The sequence below is a fragment of the Lepisosteus oculatus genome, chromosome 1 (assembly GCF_040954835.1).
Source record: "Lepisosteus oculatus isolate fLepOcu1 chromosome 1, fLepOcu1.hap2, whole genome shotgun sequence".
In the NCBI taxonomy this organism is placed as follows: Eukaryota; Metazoa; Chordata; class Actinopteri; order Semionotiformes; family Lepisosteidae; genus Lepisosteus; species Lepisosteus oculatus.
The window spans coordinates 66,314,128-66,336,407 of NC_090696.1; the positions used below are offsets into that span (position 1 = coordinate 66,314,128).

At 35.3% G+C, this 22,280-nt stretch overlaps 1 protein-coding gene across 1 annotated transcript in view; it reads left to right on the top strand.

Annotated features, from left to right (window-relative positions):
* dnah6 (dynein, axonemal, heavy chain 6) overlaps positions 1–22,280 on the top strand; it is a 115,115-nt gene that overhangs the window by 82,548 nt on the left and 10,287 nt on the right. Inside the window, exons 62-69 of the mRNA XM_069191580.1 lie at positions 5,036–5,171; positions 5,571–5,746; positions 6,923–7,113; positions 7,816–7,976; positions 9,858–9,946; positions 12,963–13,109; positions 15,865–16,003; positions 17,939–18,058. Coding sequence (XP_069047681.1) covers positions 5,036–5,171; positions 5,571–5,746; positions 6,923–7,113; positions 7,816–7,976; positions 9,858–9,946; positions 12,963–13,109; positions 15,865–16,003; positions 17,939–18,058 — 1,159 coding nt within the window. The remainder of the gene's footprint in view (positions 1–5,035; positions 5,172–5,570; positions 5,747–6,922; positions 7,114–7,815; positions 7,977–9,857; positions 9,947–12,962; positions 13,110–15,864; positions 16,004–17,938; positions 18,059–22,280) is intronic.

Here is a 22,280-nt window from a genome sequence, read left to right on the forward strand (position 1 = left end):
TAGTAGCTGTGCTCTTCAGTTGACACTTAATCTGGTCTTTTTAGTATAGTAGTACAAAAATATTGCTGATAAAATAACTGATGAGAATATTTATGCTCTTGATTAAAATTATAGCTTAATTCATTTTTAATGTAAAATGCCCTGGAAAGGCACTGCTTATTATTTTTCTTAAATTTTGATTTTTTTTTTCCCACAGCCTAATTTATAATCACCAAATGCTATTAAGTTTGACCCACCTGTATGAGCACTGCTGTATCAGAGGAGAAATCAAGCTGACTTAAAGGCATCCTTTGAGATTTACATCGGTTATCTGCCATCTGCCACAGCTCTCACTACAGGCCCAAAATATTAACACAGTTAAGGCATCTGTGAGACAGAAGAAGAGAGAACAGTGCAAGCTCAACTGTCAAACCACAGGAGCTACTGTTGTGTGTCAGGCTAAGGAAATTCTGGGTTGCAATGCATTCACTCTATCCTAGTGATGCTCAGACAGTTGTGCACTATCCCCTGAGAGCTTCAGTCACAGCTGGCTAAGGACGGTGCTTAAATGTGAACAACTGATCTCTGAAATATAGGTTCCAGCCTCTATGCTGAGCAAATGCCTTTACTTGCTGACAGATCTCCCTCTTTATATACTGTAGAGTATATAGTTTCAATAATTGGAATATTGTTTTGAAAGTTAAATTACTGTAAATAATAGAATTATCTTCTAGTTTAACTAAGTGCAAAATCAGAACTAAAATATTCAAACGTTTTTATGACACTCCTTCTATTATGACTTTCTTTTCTTTGTTCACTGAATTTAATTTAAATGGTATTTGATGATGATTACTCACTCACCACATTCCAATACAGGTTGCCATAATGCTTTTATCACCGGAAAGCAAATGGTGTTTTTAAAGAATGTTTTTAAAAGAACACAGCATGGAATCTTAAGTTTAATAGATTCTTCACTTTCTTAATCAAAAACACTTGTGATAATACATATACTTCTTGTTTAAAACACAAGTGTTCTTCCCTTGTGTGAAATGAAAAACACGTATAAAACAGCCGAGCTAAACATTAGTGAATAAATTATTATTTTCTTTTAAATATTTTATATTTTGTAGAACGCAAAGCAAAGATATTTGCCCTCTAGTACAGCAACAGTGTAGGCTGTGCATTTTGTTCAGCAGAAAATAAATTCTAGACTGGAGTCTCCTGTGTTATTTGATATTCAGGAGCAGGCCAGGATTCACATTATCATTTGCTGTACAGATTACTAAGGAAAGGTCACTGACATCTGTCAGTTCCAAACAAGATTACAGAAGACCTCAGCTACGAGGTTACCTTAGTCACAGCACAAAACTAATTTATTTTTTTTCTCGAAAGAGAAATGCTGAATAACATAAATACAGTGGTTGTAAAATCTTCCTTAAGAGCAAACATACAGTATTATTGTTCTATATTATTTCAAAGTTTTTTGTTATAACAAGTTTTGAAAAGATACTGCTGGGTTACTGTAAATGAGAACTAGGTGGAGTTATACCACTTATCAATTATAAAGGATGGGATGCTAGGCCCCTTATTAACCTGCCAAAGGTTCTTTTCATCTCCCAAAACCACCAGTGCATTCATAGACCACACAATTATCATATCTAATATCCCATTTCTTTTAGTTTTTACACATACAGTAATGCAGTTTATTCACCTGGTATGCTACCTTCCACCACACTAAGGAACAGGAATGAAACTCTGTGTAGTCCTTCAGTGGCTCTTAGGCAAGTTTTCCAGTTCTGGCCTTCCTGAACAACATGGCTCCCCCATACCCTCCCCCAACCATGATTTCTCCAATGTCAGGTAGGGAGGGAGGACGATGAAGCTGTAGTCTTTGGTCTGTCCAATGACTCTTCTTCCAAAAAGATCCTTTTCTGTCCTGACTGGTGCTTTCTATCCCTTTGAAAGAAAGAGCTCCTCACTCTTCCCCCAGGGGGAGGACATTTTGGTGTTTCTCCAGGAAGTGGCTGCCCAAAGAAGGCCAAATGTGCTGATGCACTGTTTTGATCAGTTCCTGTTCTCAGGCCTTACTCTTAACCACAGGCCCAGTCAAACTAACTTGGAAAACTAGTATCTATGTCAAGAGGCCCTTTTTTATCAGTGCAGGAACTCTGCACTGAATAGGACTGAAAGAATAGGGCATCACACTAAATCAACACCAAGCCGTCACTGCCCCTTCAAGGCAATTCAAATCCATACAGCCTTAGACACCTGATGTCCAACACTCCAACTTTCCAATCTGTGACAGAGTCCCTATGAAGTGCAGATGTTACAATTCAACATGGATTTACCTTTCTAAAGACAGTGTTCAGGTTACTCATAAGCAGTACCCAGCTGTCCAAATCATGTACACCTTCAATGTGAGCGGTTCTCTTGGACGAGTTGACACCAACACATCAGCGGGAATGTGTGAAAGTTGAAATAAATATTCAAACTTTATCTATATATCCTTGTTTGTATACTGTACATACAATATATATAGTTGAGTATATATAATATATATATACTGTATTGCATGGATGTAGTTTTCTTTATATTTAGAGTTTCTTAGCTTGTATGGACTTATACTTTATTTGTTTGATGTGCCACCTGTTTGACAGAATTTTGAGTGGTACAGAAGAAGCCACAGTGAAGCTATAAAACACAAAACTCAGTCTCCAACAAGTGTAACTCAATTGGGTTCAGTGAAGGCAAGATGATGAATAGGACACTGAATAAAAGAATTAAGGTCAATGACTCAGCTATTTGTACAAAATCGATCATCTTTCTACAACCTTTTCCATTTTGTGTCTAAATACACTGCAAGGCACATAATCCGCTGTGATTAGAAACATGGTCATTGACTTGTGGTGTCTTTGTAACGATTAGCCCAGCTCATCATATCCAATGCTAAAGATTCTGGAAATCCTATGACGTGGCATTAATATTCCTGTAATTCTACAAGGCATCTGTCCATACCTGTATTAGCAGTTCTTAACTAGATCAATGCAAATTAACTGTTTACATAATGTATTGCTGTGTTGGTGGAAACATAAACAGCCTTCTGGCATTTTATGAAATTGCTGGCCTCAGCAATGATCAAAATAGTCACAATTAAACCCTTCCTGATTATCATTTTTGCCTAGTTCAAGAGTCTTTTAATAGAAAGGCTTCAGATATATTAATATTAAAATGGAGAGATTGTTTGCTGCTTTAAATAGTGTTTAAACAGTGTTTAAAACAGCATACAATGCACATACAGTACGGTTTTCCTGAGAAACTGTTTATAGGGTACTCCATTATGTTCACACAAATATTACTATTAATTTAATTCTTGCTTAGCCATTTTTTCAGTAACAACCAAGCAATCTGAAAACAGAGTAAAAATGATTAAAATTAAGTTGCAATAATTTATTTGCATTTAATGGTTCATCAACATGCATTCGTGTTACATAATTTGGGTAGAGAACAATCAAAAATGGAAATTCATTCCTTTAGCAGGCATGTTTGGCTGGGGGTAGTGCAGCATCATGGGTGTGTTTTTGGACCCAAAAGGTTTGGGTTCATGCTCCCACTGCAAACACTGCTGTTGTATCCTTGAGCAAGGTACTTTACCCCAGTGCACCCAGTTGTATAAATGGGTACCAGCATTCCTGCTGCTAATTTCTGCAGCAGACTAGTGTCCGATCCAGGAGGAGTCATTTGCATTCTTGTCTGCTCAATGCTGTGTTAACCAGGGTAAGCTCTGGCCTTATGACCCGATGTGGCTCAGCCATGAAAGTTACAGTACCTACTAACATACAGTACATGTCTGCATTAATATGAGAGCTGGAGACTAGTAGCGTTTACAAGCTAAAGCATTCCTGTTATGACTGTTGCTTGCCCTTCAAAGCATAAATTGTTCAATAGAGAGCTGAACAGAGTTGAATAGAGAGTGAAACTTAACATTACTGAGTGTCAAAGTAAGACATTCAAATGGACAAACGTAACAGTCACTTATGGGGTTTACAAATGACCTGCAATGGATGAGAGTATCCAGAGTGATTTTGCTTAACATGCTACAACATACATAATATATAATAACAGGCTAATGCTTCTGTATTGCCGTCTGCTGAAAATGTTGCTGCCAGTTAAAATACCACTGGCTTCATCTGTTTAAATTAACTGCCAGTTCCCCAAGTTCAACAGACACTTGGAAATGGCTGCATTTTTCAAATGTACTGACTCCAGAATGCTCACTATATTAGACTTTTTATATATCAAACAGTCATACTGTAGCTCAGTTTGAGTGACTATTCGCTCTTGCAAGCACTTGAGAAAGTATATACAGTACAAGTAGCGTTGTTAATTAAAGATGTTTTGTTTCTTATCACTGACCAACTGACACTCTGGATTATTATTTTATTTTTTAATTGATGTTATGTTGTGATGTTATATTGGTGAATGTTGTGACTGCAATCATCATCTATGCTTCTAGAAGAGCAAAATTGGATATTTATAAAATGTATTTAGAATCACAGTGTATTAAACCATTGAATATCATCATCATGTGATAGCAAAATCAGTGAGAACCACTTTTTACAAAACATTTCTTAATATAGGAATAAACCTTTAGAGAAGAAAAGAAACAAGTTTCTGCTATGGAGACTTCTTCAGGTGTATCTCTTGAAGATCACACCCAAAGAAATGTCCAGAGCTGAAACGTTGTTTCTTTTCGTCTTTTTTTAGCATGGAATAAACCTTTACTTGTTCCTTTGCAACCTACGCATGCTGACACAGCTACCTGCTTGAATTATTTCTTAATATATTTCTGTATGAAAACAATGCACACATTCCTCATCATAATTTTCATCACTCCCTTTTCTTTAATAATACTATAATATAAGATTCTGAATCCAAACCCTGATTTCAAGATGCCAAATAAATATCCTACTTCTGCTTTAAGAGTGTAAAGTCTTTGTAATGCTGGCAATGGGAATAGCAACTTTCAACAGAGATTTTCATTTCTTTTTCTGAATAGGAGCACACAGACAAGCCTGATGTTCCCTGGCTGACAGATTTCCTCTGGGAAACCTGTTGTGACCTGGAGGATAGGTTGCCATGTTTCAAGGGAATCAAAAAGGAAATGGTTGGCACTCCAGTTTTCATTAAACTAGGTATACGTTTTTTTATTGTTAGGTTTGGAGGTGAAAATTCTTTAATTCTACTTGAGCCCATTGAAACATTTTAACAGGAAACAATTTAATAGTTGCCTTATCTGCAATCTGTGGTACGAAGAATCTGGATTTGTCCTAGTTTAGGTGAAGATAGAAGATAGAAGGTAACAGTGCAAGTCTTCGTTTGGATAAGAGTTAATGTACTTGTGAAAAGATGTCACACATTGACTTCTAGATCATTAAAGAGCACTTTCCTTTTCAGTTAAACATTAAATATCTAAAAATTTAATTAAATACACGATGACCGGCCTATTTCTGAAATCCAGTATGTTTTGCTACATGAATATTCACTTGAACATCAGACAAAGAAAATGTTTTGAAAGTATACATATTTTCTAGGGCGTCTTGAAATCTCTCTCAATCCGGAGTCTTGGGAAGGCTACATCTCTGAATTGCCACCATTCTCAGCAGAAAAGACAGAGGAAAAACAGACTGATGCCATCAGAGGTCACTGGGATGAGAGACTGGGATTGTTCCAAAAGCTCATCCTTATTAAAAGCTTTGTGGAGGAAAAGGTATGTTACACTTAGACAATTCTGTGAGCTACCGTGCTTGTTTGATCTCTAACATCTAATTGAATTTAGAACATTACTCCATCTATTAATGTGGGTGTTACAAACATAACTGATTGAGCTCAGATAATTTTCAGGGACCCTTATTATTACTCTTTCAGATGAACCAATTGTCAAAAACATATCAAGTACAATTTAATAAACAAAGTGTATTATACTACACACATTAAAGGATTATACAGTTTCAAATAAAGGAAGCCAGTTGTCACGCCCTCTGCAGCCAGAGGGCGCTCCATCTCTGTCCTGTCCCTAGTTTCCGGTCTGCTGTCCTTCCTGTCCCTCTCTTCCTTGGGCTATATATTTCCGGGTCTTGCACTCTGTCCTGGCTCAGCATTGACGTTCGGATGTCCTGAGACCCGCCTAGCACCAGGGCGCCCCACGTCCGCTCCCTGAGGGCATAGGTTTCTATACGGCATTCCTGAACTCTTTGCACTATGAGCCCGGGCCTTTTCCCCGTCTTGCCGCTACGCATATGGGTCTTTTTCTGCTCTCCTGCTCCCCACGGTTAGTCCCTTTGGACGTCCGTGACACCAGTATGATTGTTAGTCACTGTAGGTATACAGTAGGTACATCTGTGTTCAATATCCATGCAATCTGTGAAAGTGTTATTGTGTAATCTTCACGCAGTGCTGTGGACTATCTGGTTGTTCTGATCTCTAAACAGATGTGTTTAAGAGCAAGTAACATTGTGCTTTGAAAAAAACATCCTAAGTTTAATTACTGAATGAATTGTAGGCTTTATAGATTTGTACATGGTATAGAGAGCAATATATAGGATTAAACTGACACAGGAAAACAATTTCTTTTATTTCCTTTCTTTCTTTACTGAGTATTAATATATCTTATTCTACAAATGGGTCTAGCGCCATAGTTCCATATAGTTCAAAACCTGTTTTTCTGCTATATCTGTTGCTATCTTTTTATAACAACATCTGTACAGTATGGCATCCTGAATATAGTTAGTATTTATTTTTTTCCAAAAAGAGAAATGTCTCAGTTTGAAAACCTAATATAAATTTATTATACCTTTATATCCAGACAAAATGTTAAATGTCACGTGAGGTATTAAGTATTAAGAAGTACAGTATGCCCTGTTGAGTTATTTATTTTTCCCCGTAGGTGGTGTTTGCTGTCACAGACTTTGTGATAGAAAGCCTTGGAAAACAGTTTGTTGAGAATCCTCCAGTAGACTTGGCCACTTTGTACAATGATATGTCTCCTTCTACTCCGCTTGTATTCATCTTGAGTACGGGCTCTGACCCCATGGGAGCTTTCCAGAGATTTGCCAAAGAGCGAGATTATTTGGACAGGTAGGAGCCCAACATAAATCTACAGATCTAAAGACTTGATTAGCAGAACACTTGATATTTTAACAGTTAATATTTTAACAATTGTCTTGATGTTGCATCTGATAGAATACATGGACTTTTTAAAATATATTTCTACACAAGGAATGATTGATAGCTGATCTGATCCATGGCATAGATAAAATGTAAACCAATGACAAGAGCATTTCAGTCACTTACGTTGTACACTTGTAAAAATGTCATCCCCAACAGTTAGGAATTGTAACTACTATTGATGAGTTTTCCTATTAAGTAATCTATGATTATGATTAGACTTGATTAAAAATTACTAAGATCTTGTATCCTCCCATTTAAGTACTAAATAGCTTGTCATTCACATACAGTACTGTATTTTTATTTCAGTTACAAGTACTACCTGAATACCCTAACACTCCACTATTACACTATTACATTTAACTGTAGCTTCTTGCGTAACTTTTTTGGACTGATCTGTTTGTGGTCTTAGAACTGATGTGACTCAGAAATGACAGAATAATAATAATTAATAATTTCTTACACTTATATAACGCTTTTCTGAACACTCAGCTCAAAGCGCTTTACATGTAATGGGGACTCCACTAAAATGTTATGTTAAAGACGGGTGTGCATGTGTATGAATTGTATGTATCACCTTTGTTTTTATTAGATGTTTTTCTTTAATTTCAGGGTACAATCTATATCACTTGGGCAAGGCCAAGGTCCCATTGCTGAGAAAATGATAAAGGAAGCCCTCAACACTGGCAATTGGATATTTCTGCAGAACTGCCACCTTGCTGTGTCCTGGATGCTGGCGATGGAAGAACTGATCAAAAGTTTCACAGAACCCAGTGAGTGTGATAATCCAACTGACTCTACACAGGGACTGTATAGGGACTCTACACAGCAGAAATTACTACCCACCTTTTCAATTTTATCACTGACACTCACATCATCCTAGACCTATTTTATTCTGACAAAACAAAACTAAGATAGGTGATTCTTGTTTATAATTTCTTGTAAGGTGCATTACATCTTCAGCTAGGTCAGAGAGGGCTTTCATCCTGGGAGATGAAAGGAAAATAAGGCCAGCTTTGGGAAAGTTGTATTTCCAGAGGCTCTCTAGACAGTGCCTCAGCTATTTTCCACCACATTATTGCTACATACTGTATTGTTCCATCATACATCATTTGTGTACACTGTAGGAGGTATTGAGGCTCCATAGGGTTCCAATATCCTAAACATTTGGAATATTTTTCTTCATTTCACAATAATTGTTGAATGTCATTCTTTTAAAATTATTTTTTATCTGTAAAATGAATCCATTTCTATGTGTTCATAATGTTTGAATCTTGCAAAACTACTGTAGCCTCTGAAAAGCAGCCAAGACTGGAAGAATTGGCATTAACAATTATTTTCTGGAAAGATTATGTGTTTTCAGACATTTCCCTGCAACTTTTTGTGATCACCAGAGTATCTCTTTTTATTTCGTGGCTTACTCAGCCACATAAACACGTTATAATGTCAGGCACTATTACACTTCTGGCACAAAACTGTAGCAGTGTATCAAATGTATTTAATCAGAATCATAGTCTAGAGTGTATTTCTGGTGGGTGCACAGTGAAGACACTCAACGCCTAGCAATTTTGTCTATTGATTTTTTTTCCAATTAGAAAAAAAACGAATGTAGTCAAAACTGTAGTCTATTTTAAATAATTTAAGTGTGACTTTGTGCTGGGGTTATTATGATGTTAAAAAGCAAACCTTTTATGCCCGAGAGGCTTTCCAAAGACTATTTTATGGCACTGAAGAATGGAATTATTTTTTGGGCTTTACAAGTATGTGTTCTAAATTTGCTACGTGTACATTCTCCATTGCTCCAGCTTTAGTGTAGGCAAAACACAGGGGTGTTGGGCAAGAGACTTGCCTTAGCTCCGAGGAACAATAGAAAATATTGTAAGGGCTCAGTATCATTCCTGTCTGCAGCATAATGAAAAGAGAAATCACAAATCCTCTGAGAAGGAACTTCTGAGTGAGGCTGCCTGTTCAGGTCTCTATAACAATGTATGCTTGGAGCTTAGAGATACTGTATAATCAATATATTCATGAGGAGAACAACACTAGACAGATCATGCAATTTTAGTATGAGAAATTGTATGCATTAAGCAGCAAACGTCTGGCTTTTCAGGGCTGCACTGGTATACCAGTGGTAAACGATATTCTTTTTAAGCCAGTGTTACTGAAAACTTTGGAGGTGGTGGGTCATACTTTGGGGTGACATCCTGACTTTCTCTTTAATATATCTACAAACTGTAAACATATAAGAAATATTTTCATGTTTTTTCAATCTTGTAGAGATCCACACTATCTGTCCTGTCTACATACTGTGAATTTGTTTTAGCAATTTTTCAAAATATCAAATTCCCCCCACCCCCACTTATTTCCCAAATTATTCATTCTCATGTATTCTTCCCAAAAACCTTAAAATAAACCAAAAACAACAACAATAAAAGTCTGAATACCATGTAAATTATTTTTACAGTTGTATATTCTGACTTACAGATATTTATTTACTTCGGAGAAATTTGTGTTAATGTCCTTAAATGAAAATCAATTTCTTTAATGGTCCTTTGCTTTTCAGATATCATTGGAGTGTATAAAATGCCTTTCAAACATATTGACATTTAAATTTGAGTTTTATTTTTTGTTGCTTTTTCATGTTTTTTTTTCAGACACAACAATTCATGAAAACTTCAGGTTATTTTTAAGCTCCATGCCAACAAAAATCTTTCCAGTGACTGTTCTGCAGAATTCAGTCAAGGTAATGTACTGTACAACTTAGCTCCTCAATCACGATTGAGACACATTTATACTCTTTTACATATTTATACTATGTTTTTGCTGTATATGCACATTATGTGTCATGTTTAATCAAACCTTAACACGTTTATAATATGTCAGTTTATTTTTTTGCCTTTTGTTTTTTGGTATCTTAAACACACAAAGCAAAAAATAAGAATTCAGCTAACCATAATGCAACAAGCTTGTTTAATAAAATATGAAAAGTAATGCTGCTCTTGGCTAAAATGGAGTAATGAAGAACATATCGCAAAACCAAAGGTAGTCTTTTGATTTTTAGTTGCAGAATCTTGTAGAAAGCTCTAAAATGAAGATCCAGGCAATCTGGATGATGTCATTCTAGAAGATCATGTTAGCAGGATGAGGATTTAGAGTGTAACTTTCTAAAGAACCTGAGATTAAACATGTTTTACAGTGATTAATCTTGCTATATGTTTCCTAGATATATGGGCTGTAATTTGAATGAGCAGTAATTCTTTATTAATCTGTCTTCTATGTTCTGATGTTTCTCAGATGTTTCAGTGTTTAGTTCAGTAATACACTGTACTTATCATTTTTGTTTATCATATCATTTCTGCACTTAGAAAATCAACCACACAACAGTACTTCCACGATCTTGGCTCACATGGGGTGGTGCATTGGTGTGTTACATAGGCTGCTATCTACTTTGTATCATAAGCAGCTCATAGAGAAATATCCCTAGACATGCACAAATTATCTACTGTATGATCCTGGCAGATACAGGGATTTCCATCACATCAGGGTCATGTTATTAGAAAAAGGAGTTCTGGCTCAACATCTTCAGTAACAGTTTTTACAGAATGCCTAGTGCATTAAAATCAACAGCAACATTTGTTCTGTAACATCTAGTGTTGTTTGAGTTTTGGAGTGAGAAGCTGGCCTCACCTGGAAGCCTGATATTTTATGGAGAATAATGAAAGCTTTGGGGAAATAGTGTAACCTCAAGTTCAACTCCTTTGCAGTTTATAATCATCTTTTTACGAAGATGGACATTCTAGTAGAATTTGTATTGTGCACATTTTTCCACTTAAATTTAGTTTTAGCTTACAATTTTTGTTGAAGGTTATTTTAAGTTAAAAATGATTTTTTTTATCCACTAAAGCGAAAACGTTTATAAAGTTGTTCTAAAAAACCTTCTGTGGCACATTAAGCACTGTCTTCAGAAACTTTAGCTGATCTACAATACAGTACAGTATGTGTGAACATTTCTCAAGTAAATGCGAAATATAGAAATAGAAAGTAAAATGTTTGCTTTGTTTGGCAATCACTCAGCAGAAATTGTAAAAAAAATGTCCAAGTAGTGGTGCAGGAGTTTATGGTTGACATTTCTTCTGAGATTCTAATGACTTAAATTATTATGGTTTAACCTATTTAACCTTTCCTAAAGGTTAATATAATCTCCCAAGTTACCTACAGGACAACATTATTCCAATATGTGTGAGTGAATGCAGTAAGTGCTTTCCATTAAAAATAGTAAGTAAGGAACCACACTATTACTAATATTAATGTAAATGTATAATTTAGGATAATTATACACTTTGGTATTTTTACTGTAGCAACATGTGTTAAGTGCATACTCAAGGGTACTACAGCAGTACATCCATCTGGAAATTAAACCTACAACTTTCTAGTTACACTTCCAGAGGCCTGAACAATTCTCCACACTGCCAACTTGTACAATAGGAGCATTTTATCTTCTTTCACTGTCTTGTTTATTGATTGACACTAAGCTTGAGTTAACCTGTTCATTTTTACAGCTACAGTAAGTAAAATACATGTAGTATTAGAAAAAGACAAATCCTGGGTCATGATTTTGAATTTTTAAAAATTGCCCGGCAGCATCTTTTGATACAGTTTGTCAAAATAGCATTTATTATTGTTTTTGTGGTTGTTATGTCTTAATGTATTGTACTGTATATACATTCTGGGTTTGATATCACTTACTATTTAAATAATATCTCTCTAAACATCATAGAAAGTAATGGTGTGTGTAAAATTGTTTTCAAAGTGCTCTAATTGTCTCACTGAAAGGTATAAGAAGCACAACTTCAGTTGAATCCTGGAGCCATTTTCCAGGATTTATTAAAAAATAGTGTTAGACCCTTTTCTCAGTAAACCACATGACTCTGATAAATAAAGCTGGAGATTTCTTTATTACAACTGTATAATGAAAAGATAGACAAAGTTAACAGGTTAACCTCGTCACTCACTCACTTTATGAACATCAACAGGCTTTTGTTCTTGAAGATGAGCAGAATTTCCATGCAAAAGCATAGATTTTAATGATTGGTTAGTTTATTACTATATAAAGTGTAAACAAGGTCAGAAAGCTAGGCACCTAGGTCAGTCGTGGGCAATTAACCAAGACCCCTAATTAGCCAAGATTCCTGTTTCCTTTCATGATGCTGAATAAAGCAAAAAAAGAAAAACTGTTAAGTGAAAAGACATAGAGAAAGTTAAGCCAGATGGAAATGAGCAAAACAGTAAAACAAGTTTGAGGGCCTAATTGTTAACTCATAACAAGAATGGGTTCCTCCAATACTGACTTAGAAATCCTTGCCTATTGTAAAGTGTAAATTGTTTTTGACCGTATTCCTGGATTTTATTCTTGCCTGCTAAGAAAATACCAGTGGTTTTAATTAGCCCCTTAAGCTGTCTGTGTCGTAAAAGGTGTAGCTGATGTTAATTTATTTGATTAAAATGTTAATAAGGTTCTCAAGAATTGCTCTGGGGAAGATTATACAAGAAAGAAAAATAAATAAGCAGTTGCCTTTAAAAAATAAGCTGCTCTATTAATATGAAAGCTGGCAACTGCAAATTGTATGCCACTTACAATTATGGAATTCTCTTTTTAACTGCTCATTAAAACATAGAAAAACTTAATATGCATCCAAAACCTGTATTGAGGAAAAATCTTTACAGGCCAAAGGCTACTACATTACCCTCTTTTTCTTTAGGTAACCAATGAGCCCCCAAAAGGACTGAGGGCAAACATTCGAAGAGCCTTTACAGAAATCTCAAACACATTTTTTGAAGAACACATTCTTGGAAGAAAGTGGAGGAAAATCGTTTTTGGAATCTGCTTTTTCCATGCTATAATTCAGGTATAGATTTGTGTTATACTATTTCTTCACACCTACAGAGTACAGTTCCAGAGTAAGGGACATAAATTCCTCAGAGTCTTTGGTTTTAAGAGATTTCAAATATGTTTTTAGAATATTAAAAAGACTAATCCCTTAAACATTTTAAAACAGAAATATTTTAGTTTCCTTGATTTTTAGATCATATTAAATTGATGTGCTTAGTGCCACATTTAATTCTGAAAAATATGTTCAACTTATTGTCCTTGTTAAATCCAGGCAAGGATTCTCATTTAATTTCAGGGTTAATCATATAGCTTTTGGAGAACTTACACCATTACCCCTGAGAAATGCACTTTCTCTCTTTTTTTGTCTTACCATGTATGTGGATTGTACACGTTCCTATTTATGTGCATTTGCTAGAGATGTCAATTCAGTTTTTTTCATACTATTAACAACTTACTGTATGCTTTGCAATTTAAAACTACAGAGTAACACACTCTAAGCTACCAGATTTTCTATATTGTTTTTCTTTGATATTTAATTTGTTTATTTGATTAATTTTCAAACGAAATATTAAATTAGAATTTTATTTTCACGTAAATGTTCCTGTTTTACAGGGCAAGACACTTTTTTTATATAACTACTAACCTAACCTAACTCCATGGCACTATGGCCCTAGTAGAACCCTGGCCTCCACTCATCTCCGTTCTGAGCCAGTTTTCGCCATTCTCTCACTCTCAACTTTCTGAGGTCTCCTTCAACATCGTCCATCCACCTCTTGCGGGGATGCCCTTGAAGCCACCTTCCTTCCGGCTTTTGATGGAAGACTCTCCATACCCCTTTCTATCTGCTCTAGATGTCCAAGCCAGCGTAGTCGTGCTGCTCTTTCCTCCCCGGTTCTCGGGGGATCCTCATACACTTTGTTGAGCTCGATGTTGGTTCTTATTCGCCACTCTCCTCCTTCCAGAACTGGCCCATAGATCTTTCTGAGTATCTTCCTCTCCCATGTATTAAGATGAGTTACAGTATGCATCTCTTTTTGTCAGCACCTATGTCTCCTCTGTGTAGGTAACCACAGGGCGAATAACGATCCGATATATCACCCTCTTTACCCTCCTTGACAAAAGTCTCCATCAGGTCTCCATCAGGTCCTGCACACTAAAGTAACATCGATTTCCTGCATTGATTCTCTCACTCTAATTTCCAGGCTGATTTCATTTTTCTCGGAGATCAGTGAACCCAGGCATATAAAAGTACTGACTGACTCGAACTGGTAGCCCTGGATTTGGAGCGGTGCATTGCTGGTGATGGTGTCCTTCCTGGTCATCACCATGTATTTGGTCTTTGCCATATTTCCAGCTGAATCAAGTTTTCTTTAAGTGTCCAGACGTTCCTACCCAACAAATCGACGTCATCCACATAGGCTAAATACTGTCCCAATCTATCCAGTATTGTTCCTCCTCTGTTGATATCAATGTTCCGTATCACTGATTCTAGAACCAAGCTGAATAGTAAACAGGAGAGTGCATCTCCTTCTCTAAGGCCTCATCTCACATGAAACTCGCATGATACTTGGTTCTGCACCTGCACCTTACCACTTGTTTTGGTCATGGTCATCTTTACCAGCCTGATCAACTTCTGCACTAGTCCTAGCTGTCCTAGCGTCTTGTATAAGTATGCTCTATCAACACTATCATATGCTTGCTTGTAATCTATGAATTGTTGATGGACAATCAGTGTTATATTCATAGCACTTCTCTAAGATGCATCTGATAGTGAATATATGATCCATCATTGACCGGTTACATCGAAACCCACACTGGTAGTCTCCAAGGATGCTCAGCGTGGGCTTCTAAGTGACTGGCTAGGACTTTTGTGAAAACCTTATATGTAAAGTTCAGCAGGGAGATCCCACGGTACTTCAAGCAGTCTAGTTTTGACTCCTATTTGTGAATGAGGCAAACAATGGTAACACTCCATTCGTACCGGCATATTTTCTTCCACCCATATCCCACTTATTAGCTTGTATAGGCTGTTCGCCAGTTCTTCTCTGCCATATTTCAGCATCACAGCCGTTATCTCATCCTCCCCTGGCGCTCATCCATCTTGCCGATGTCATTCAGCAGTTCTTCAAAGTACTCCACCCATCGTTTGAGTATCTTTCTTTCATCGCCGATCACGTTATGGTATCATTGTTATGGTATAACTTCTCAATTTCCTGTAACTTTTGATTTTGCCATTCTCTCTTCCTATGTCTGCATTACATCTTGGTTAATGTGTGTTTTCTGGAGAACTCCGCCACGCTGCTTCTCGTAGGTCTTTGTAACATTTTCTTCCTTCCTTCGTTTCTTTCTGTGATTGCCATCCTACACTCATCAGATATAACTACTATACAGGGTAAATTGGAAACAGCTCTCACTTAAGGCAAGATCCTATCATGCATATAAAATTGATTATACATGATATTACACTTAGAATGTGTGACTAAGAATAGACTCTACTGTAGGTAAATACAGTATATGCATCATTAAATAGTTGAAATGAAACCACTTTTGAATTTATGGTATTGTGTTTCTTTAAATAACATACTGTACAAGCATACAGCATGGCTTGCCTCTCATACTCTGTCTAGACTAACTTTTTCTCTGATAGATGATGTGGGGTCTCTCTAATTATTTGTATTATATGGGATCGTTTATGGCTAATAACAATACTAACAAAGGATAATTGATGTCAAGGAGTAAGTGTTGCTTTTTAATATTTTGTTAAATTACAGGAAAGGAAAAAGTTTGGGCCACTTGGCTGGAATATTCGCTATGAGTTTAATGACAGTGATAGAGAGTGTGCTCTCCTCAACCTAAACCTCTATTGCCAAGAAGGAGAGATCCCCTGGGATGCACTTATCTACATTACAGGTGAGGTATCTGCATATCACTGCATTATTTATGATTCTTATGGTCCTATGCCATTTCAGAGCCTAAAATACATTATGTGAATTGAAATACCCAAATTGACACAAGATTCATGACATTTTAGTAGGAAGGTTGTTAGTTTACTTTTGCTTCTATTTTAACCATTGATTCAGTGTTGTTTTTCGATTGACAATGCCATTGCTTATGGATTAGCTCATACTGACCTAACGTCTAACGGGAAAGTGATGTGAAAGCATTCATACCATAAATCACACACAAAGACCACGTGGTAATGCTGCCAAGATGAAGTTTGATGTACAAAAATGTAGATCTAAAATCCTGTTTGTCAAACTGTCTCAGAAAGCAGCACAATGACAGGACTCTGTTCTGCAGCTACTGTAAAAGAGGTTTTCTATTAAGTGCAAAACTATTGCACTTTTGTATTCTGCAAGATTAAGCTGAAATTTACTTCTCTTGTTTCTTCTTACAATCAAAATAATAACTGCAATACAGTAATATATTAAGAACAATCATACTTATTACCTAACACTGTACAGTATATCTACCCACATAAATAACCCACAATCTTGAATTTTGATTTTTTTTTTGTCAGAAAGAACTTATTTTAAGACACTTTTTTTCTGACAAGCTATGCTTTATATTGGATGATATAATCATATTCCTGTTTGAACACCATTTTGTACAAATTAACAAATGTAAAGAATCGTACTATTTTCCCTTGCACATACTGTACATTGACTTCATGCTTTGAATTCCTCAAAAGTTGATATTTTCTGCAATTTCCCTCATGGGATTAATAAAGTATCTATCTATTAGTATTTTTCAGTTGTTGGACAAGTTCTGTTTCAGCCTAGTATTTTAAGGACTAAATATAAATACTATTTCTATGTCTTATATTCCTATATTAATTAATTTTCTTATGTTCTATTATAGCCTTCTATGTTGACAGTTCCAATAAATTTGCCTTTTGGCACAAACTTCACTGCAATTTTCATGAGATAATATATTTTGATTGACTTAGTCTGCCTGAGTTCTCAAATTAAGTCAATGAAAATGAGAGTTTATGGAAATAAGTTGTCTAATGTATTTTGTGTACTATCTGTTTGGCATCAATAAGCTAGTATGTGGAAAATAAATTAAGATTGGTTGCTACTTTTTTTCAACAATATTGTCTTAGAAAATACACCTTGCATATAATAAAAGTGCCACAGTAAATTAAGTGTGGCCAGTATTGAGTTTTTATTTTCTTTTTCTGACATGTTACATAGAGAATAATTTATAGGACAAGGATATAATTCCTGATGTGCTATCATGGGTGGCAGTGTAAACAGCACAAAACACTGGCTGGGCAATAAATTAGAAATGGGTAAAATAACATACTGTAGCAAGTTCCATACACTCTTTAAAATATGATAGTACGGTTTTTACACACATTAAAACCAGAGAACCCCAGTGCCAGCCTGCAGCAGAATGAGAATGATGAAAGATTTTTAAAGTGCTCAAAGAATCAGGTGCAGTTTTGACATGAGATTTTAGGATGTCCAAAACATTCTTAAGGCTAACCCTTTTGAATGATTTGGGAGAAAACCGATTGTTTTCTTAAGATCTTTAACACCCCTAAAACATAATCTAATTACAATCAGCACAAAGACGAGGTCTAGATGCTATTGTTTAGTTAGAAAGTAATAAGAATATGCAGATTGTGTTGTACAACAAGAAATTACAATTGTATATTTGAGTGAAATATGTTCAAATCTATTATAGTACATAAACAAAATTGCACTTGAATGACTTCTTTGTATGTTGCAATCTTGATATTCTCATGATCTCAGAATCCATTGGTGAATAATCGTGCTTCAGCAGTAGGGCAGTCTTTGATCTAGGCAATGCATTTCATACTCTCTAATGTTCCTAAAGGTGAGATCACCTATGGTGGAAGAGTGACAGACTCCTGGGACCAGCGTTGCCTGCACACTATCCTCAAGTGTTTCTTTTCCCCTCCCATCCTGCTGGAAAGCTATAAGTACTCTGCATCAGGCAAGTGACTTCCTATTCCGCCTTTGCATGCAGTAACTATCAAAATCGAACAAACTGGTGTGTAGTAGCAAATATAGAGTGCTATTAAATTCGAAGAAAAACTTTTTTGACTAAGAAAAATGGATTCCCATGACAGTAGGAAAATTCCCCTGCAGTGACAGCGAAGTCCTAGAACTTCGAAATTCCTGGTATGAGTGCAGGCTGTACACTGTATTTCCAACAGTGGAGTTTCCAGTGGCAGTGGCGGTGTATAATTGAGCTTGTTGGGGAATCATACACTGAGAAGTTTGGTTGACACTATGGAACTAGATGTGACTTGGTTATGCACGTGTTGGTGTCTTCAGATATTCCAGGCTTGTGCTGGTTTGCAATGGAAAATTTAGCGGCAACTCCAAAAGTTTATTTAAATGTGGCGCAATGCTATTGCATGCTTTGTGGTTTTGGTTTTTAGGTACCAAAATCACCAACACCAAGATTGTAAAAGTATTTTTATTCCGTTTCTTTGTGGAAAATAAAAGAAAATCAAGCACATCTACGGTATATACAATGTCGATTAAGTTAACTTTATTTGATTTTAATCTATGTACAGCATATAATATGTATGAGCATGAAAGTACGAGCATGAAAAATCAATAAAATTGGTATAATTTTCCAATCTTAGATAAGATCAATTATGTTGCAGTCGATATCCTGTCTTCTTTCAAGAGATGTCTGTATGAGATCCTTGGATCAATTTGCTATTTAACTATTACTATATGTGAGCTAGATAGGCCAAATAACATACTATTCGTATGTTCAATGAGGTTTATCATTCCTGCTGAGTTTTTACCTACTAAAGTTACCCAAGTTTTGCAATACTTTAATTATAGACACAACTGTGTTGCAATGAGTAAAGTCAAGTGCCTTTCACAGATATTGTTTTACATATTCAAAATTTAGCAGGTGATTACAAAGAGTGAAAAAACAAAATTATGTTACGTTTTATGATATTGAACATAATAAATCACATCTTAAAAGTTAATTTTAATTTTAATATTCTAGTTGTTATAGAATTGGTTACTGTATTTTTCAACTTTATTTTAGAAGAATTGACTAAACTGTATATCTAATGTAGCCTAATTATCCATGTGGTTAACTCAGCAGCCTATTGAAGGAAACACAAGAATGAAAACGAAAGTAGCATTGTTCAAATGTAATTCTGTGTCAGAACAGCATTACATCAAAATATCCATGAAACTATAAAATTAATCAATAAATGTTTATCCAGGCTTTTAAAATAATCGCTAAAGCAGAACTCCAACATATCTTGATTTTTAAATGATGTCATTGGCAAATAGGATTTGAATCAATTTCTTTTCACAGTGCTGTTCTTTTTAGGTAAGAAATAATTCAACTGTCATTTGAATTTTATATAATTTGCAACTTAAACCTTCAGTAGAAATTCAATTTACAACTAGTGGAATGAAATCCATTCAGTGGTATACTTATTCCATTTAGAATTAAAAATGAAATTTAGCATATTAACATCCTGAAACCAATTTTTGTTGTAGTTAAAAGATAACCTTGCCTTTTAGCTTGTAGCTTAAAGGTATATTTTCAATAGGGATTTCAGGCAAAGCTGTGGTAGGAGGTGACCTTTGTTAAAAGTCACACTTCAAGTTCAACTTGGAAATATGAGAGATTTTCACTGAACTGACTCAGCTACAGTTTAGTCTGAGTGTCTTGTTAACAAACTAACCTGAAAACGCTGAGTTGATTGTCATCATTGCACGTTTTTGCAAAAATGTTCCCTTTAACTAAAACATCTATTTAGCATGTCCAGTGATGTTATCCAGTGATATTTAGAATTTGCTACAGTAAAATGCAGTGTTCACTTACACAAGATTGCACAGTACAGATATAGAGTGACAGATTGTTATCTATACAGAATCAACAGAGAAGTATGGGTATGCATAATTTCAAACAAGAACAACAAGAACAAAATGCTTAATATTCCAATAGATTATGATTTTGTTAGATCTCTAATATATTCATTGTATTAGTGTGAGGGAAAAATATCTGCCTAGTTTCTTTTTAAAAGGAGAATTCTCATAACACTTTAAATGTTGCCACAGAGTTCTATGTACCGATTGAGTGGCCTTCTTCAGTTCATTCAGATGTGAACAATTTTTGGTAAAGATTTGAAAAACCAATTTGGTATTTTTTGAGTTACACATACTCAGTCTTGAAAAAATACAATTTACAGTGAAATACAACTCAGTTGGGAAGAAGCTGTATAAACTATTGAGCTGTATTTGTATTTATTAACCGGCAAAAAAAATTGAAAATTGAATTTAGGTTCTCCACAAGCGGAAACACAAAGGCTCAGGGGAGCCTGCATCAAACTAGATTTTCAAACCATGTTGTTGAAACCAATATCATGGCTTCTTTCATGAAACAGATAAGATCCTCAGATGTATTGTACATATCCCCAGTATTATTTACTAATAAACAAGCTAGATTGGTCAAATGGATCCTTCTCGTTTATACTTTTTTTCTGTTCTAAAGGATATGTTTGCTACAAACGTTTCTCAAAACTGACATATTTAGGAATGTGCCGAACACTTTGGTTGCTGTGAAGTTTTATTCACAAGTGGAAAACAGAAACAATCCAATCATACGTGTGATCTGTTTTAAATATTATACACACCATATGATAAACACATACTGAAAAAAGTGCATTTGTTTCTTATATCTGAACAACATGAACAGTCAACCAACAAATGTTTTATTCCCATCAATCCATGCAAGATTTCTTATTGTTGAAATAAAATATTAACATTACCACATATTAAATCATATTAAACAATATCTTCCAAACACCAAATCAAAACCTAACCACCTAGGATGTGAAGGCTGCTGTTTTTCTCACAGTGGCGTTTTTAAAGGCGTGGAACACATTAATGTTTACGATGTTTACTATGACCGAGTAAAGGGGTGGAAAGTAATTTAGAGATTTTGAACAAAAATCAGAATACTCTTTCACTTCATTGATCATTTTTTTTATAGATAACAGTTGATCTATAAGAATAACTGGATAGGGGCTTCCCAGGGCTAGGATTGGAGATGTCTGATCTGAAGGATACCTGACATCATATACTGGTTTTCTCATTTTTTATTGATTGGTAGAAAGACATTTTGATTTAATCCAAGTCTTAACTGTAACATTAAAAAAACGAATATGTATAAGAATATATTATGTTTGCCATGGAAATTGAAATACACACACTGGAGTATTCAAGACATTTTTAGCTAATCTGGATTGTGTGGGAAATTTCTTCTATAAGTAGGTCACACTATAACAGCAGCGACATCATATTGTAATTAACCTTTGAATGCTGTTAATTATTTCTTAGCATGACAGGCCCCATATTTAAAGCACTTAGTATTTCTGTTCTGAGAAAGTGAAAGATTTATTAATAATTAAGTATGTATAAATGTCAGAATTCTGTATAATGACAATGTTATTCTTTACATTCTATTATGGCGTTTAATGCTGAGTCTTGGAACTTAACAGAGTTTATGTATCTAACTCTATCTATATAGTAATACATTGCTATATACAATAAATATATTCAGATGTTGTAAGTATTTGCAAGTTAAATAATCAGAGTTTTTCTGTGTATTTAAACATATTATAAAAAAGGCTAGATGAAACCCTCACCCCTCCCTTTTCTAAACCCAGATGAACTGACCCCTTTCTCTAAAAGCAGAAAATACAGTACTATGTGTGACCTAAACTCATACCTGAAAAAAAAATCATGGTTAGATAACAAGAAAATTACCTTGTGTGCACAGTTCTCTGGGTTTTTAATACGGATGACTGATTATCCATTTAGGCAGTTTGATTTTGTGTTTAATTCAGCTTTTTCACACCAGTTTCATACATTGGGGAGTGGTGACACTGGGGAGTGGTGATCACTCAATGTAAGGTCAGCCTTGCCATCCTGATGATTGCATTGATAAAAACGCAATATCTGAGCAAACAATATTATCTGCATTTTTGTGGTTTTGGGCAACCTCATTTGCCTCTCTAGAGATTAATAATGAGGAATAAACTAACCAAAATACGGTTTGTCTTTAATGACTGGCCTGTTTTATTAGCCTGGCCCTTAGGTGTCTGAGTATTTGTGTGGCTGGCCCTTGTGTCTCATCTACTGTAGCTATTTTTATCAATGGAAAA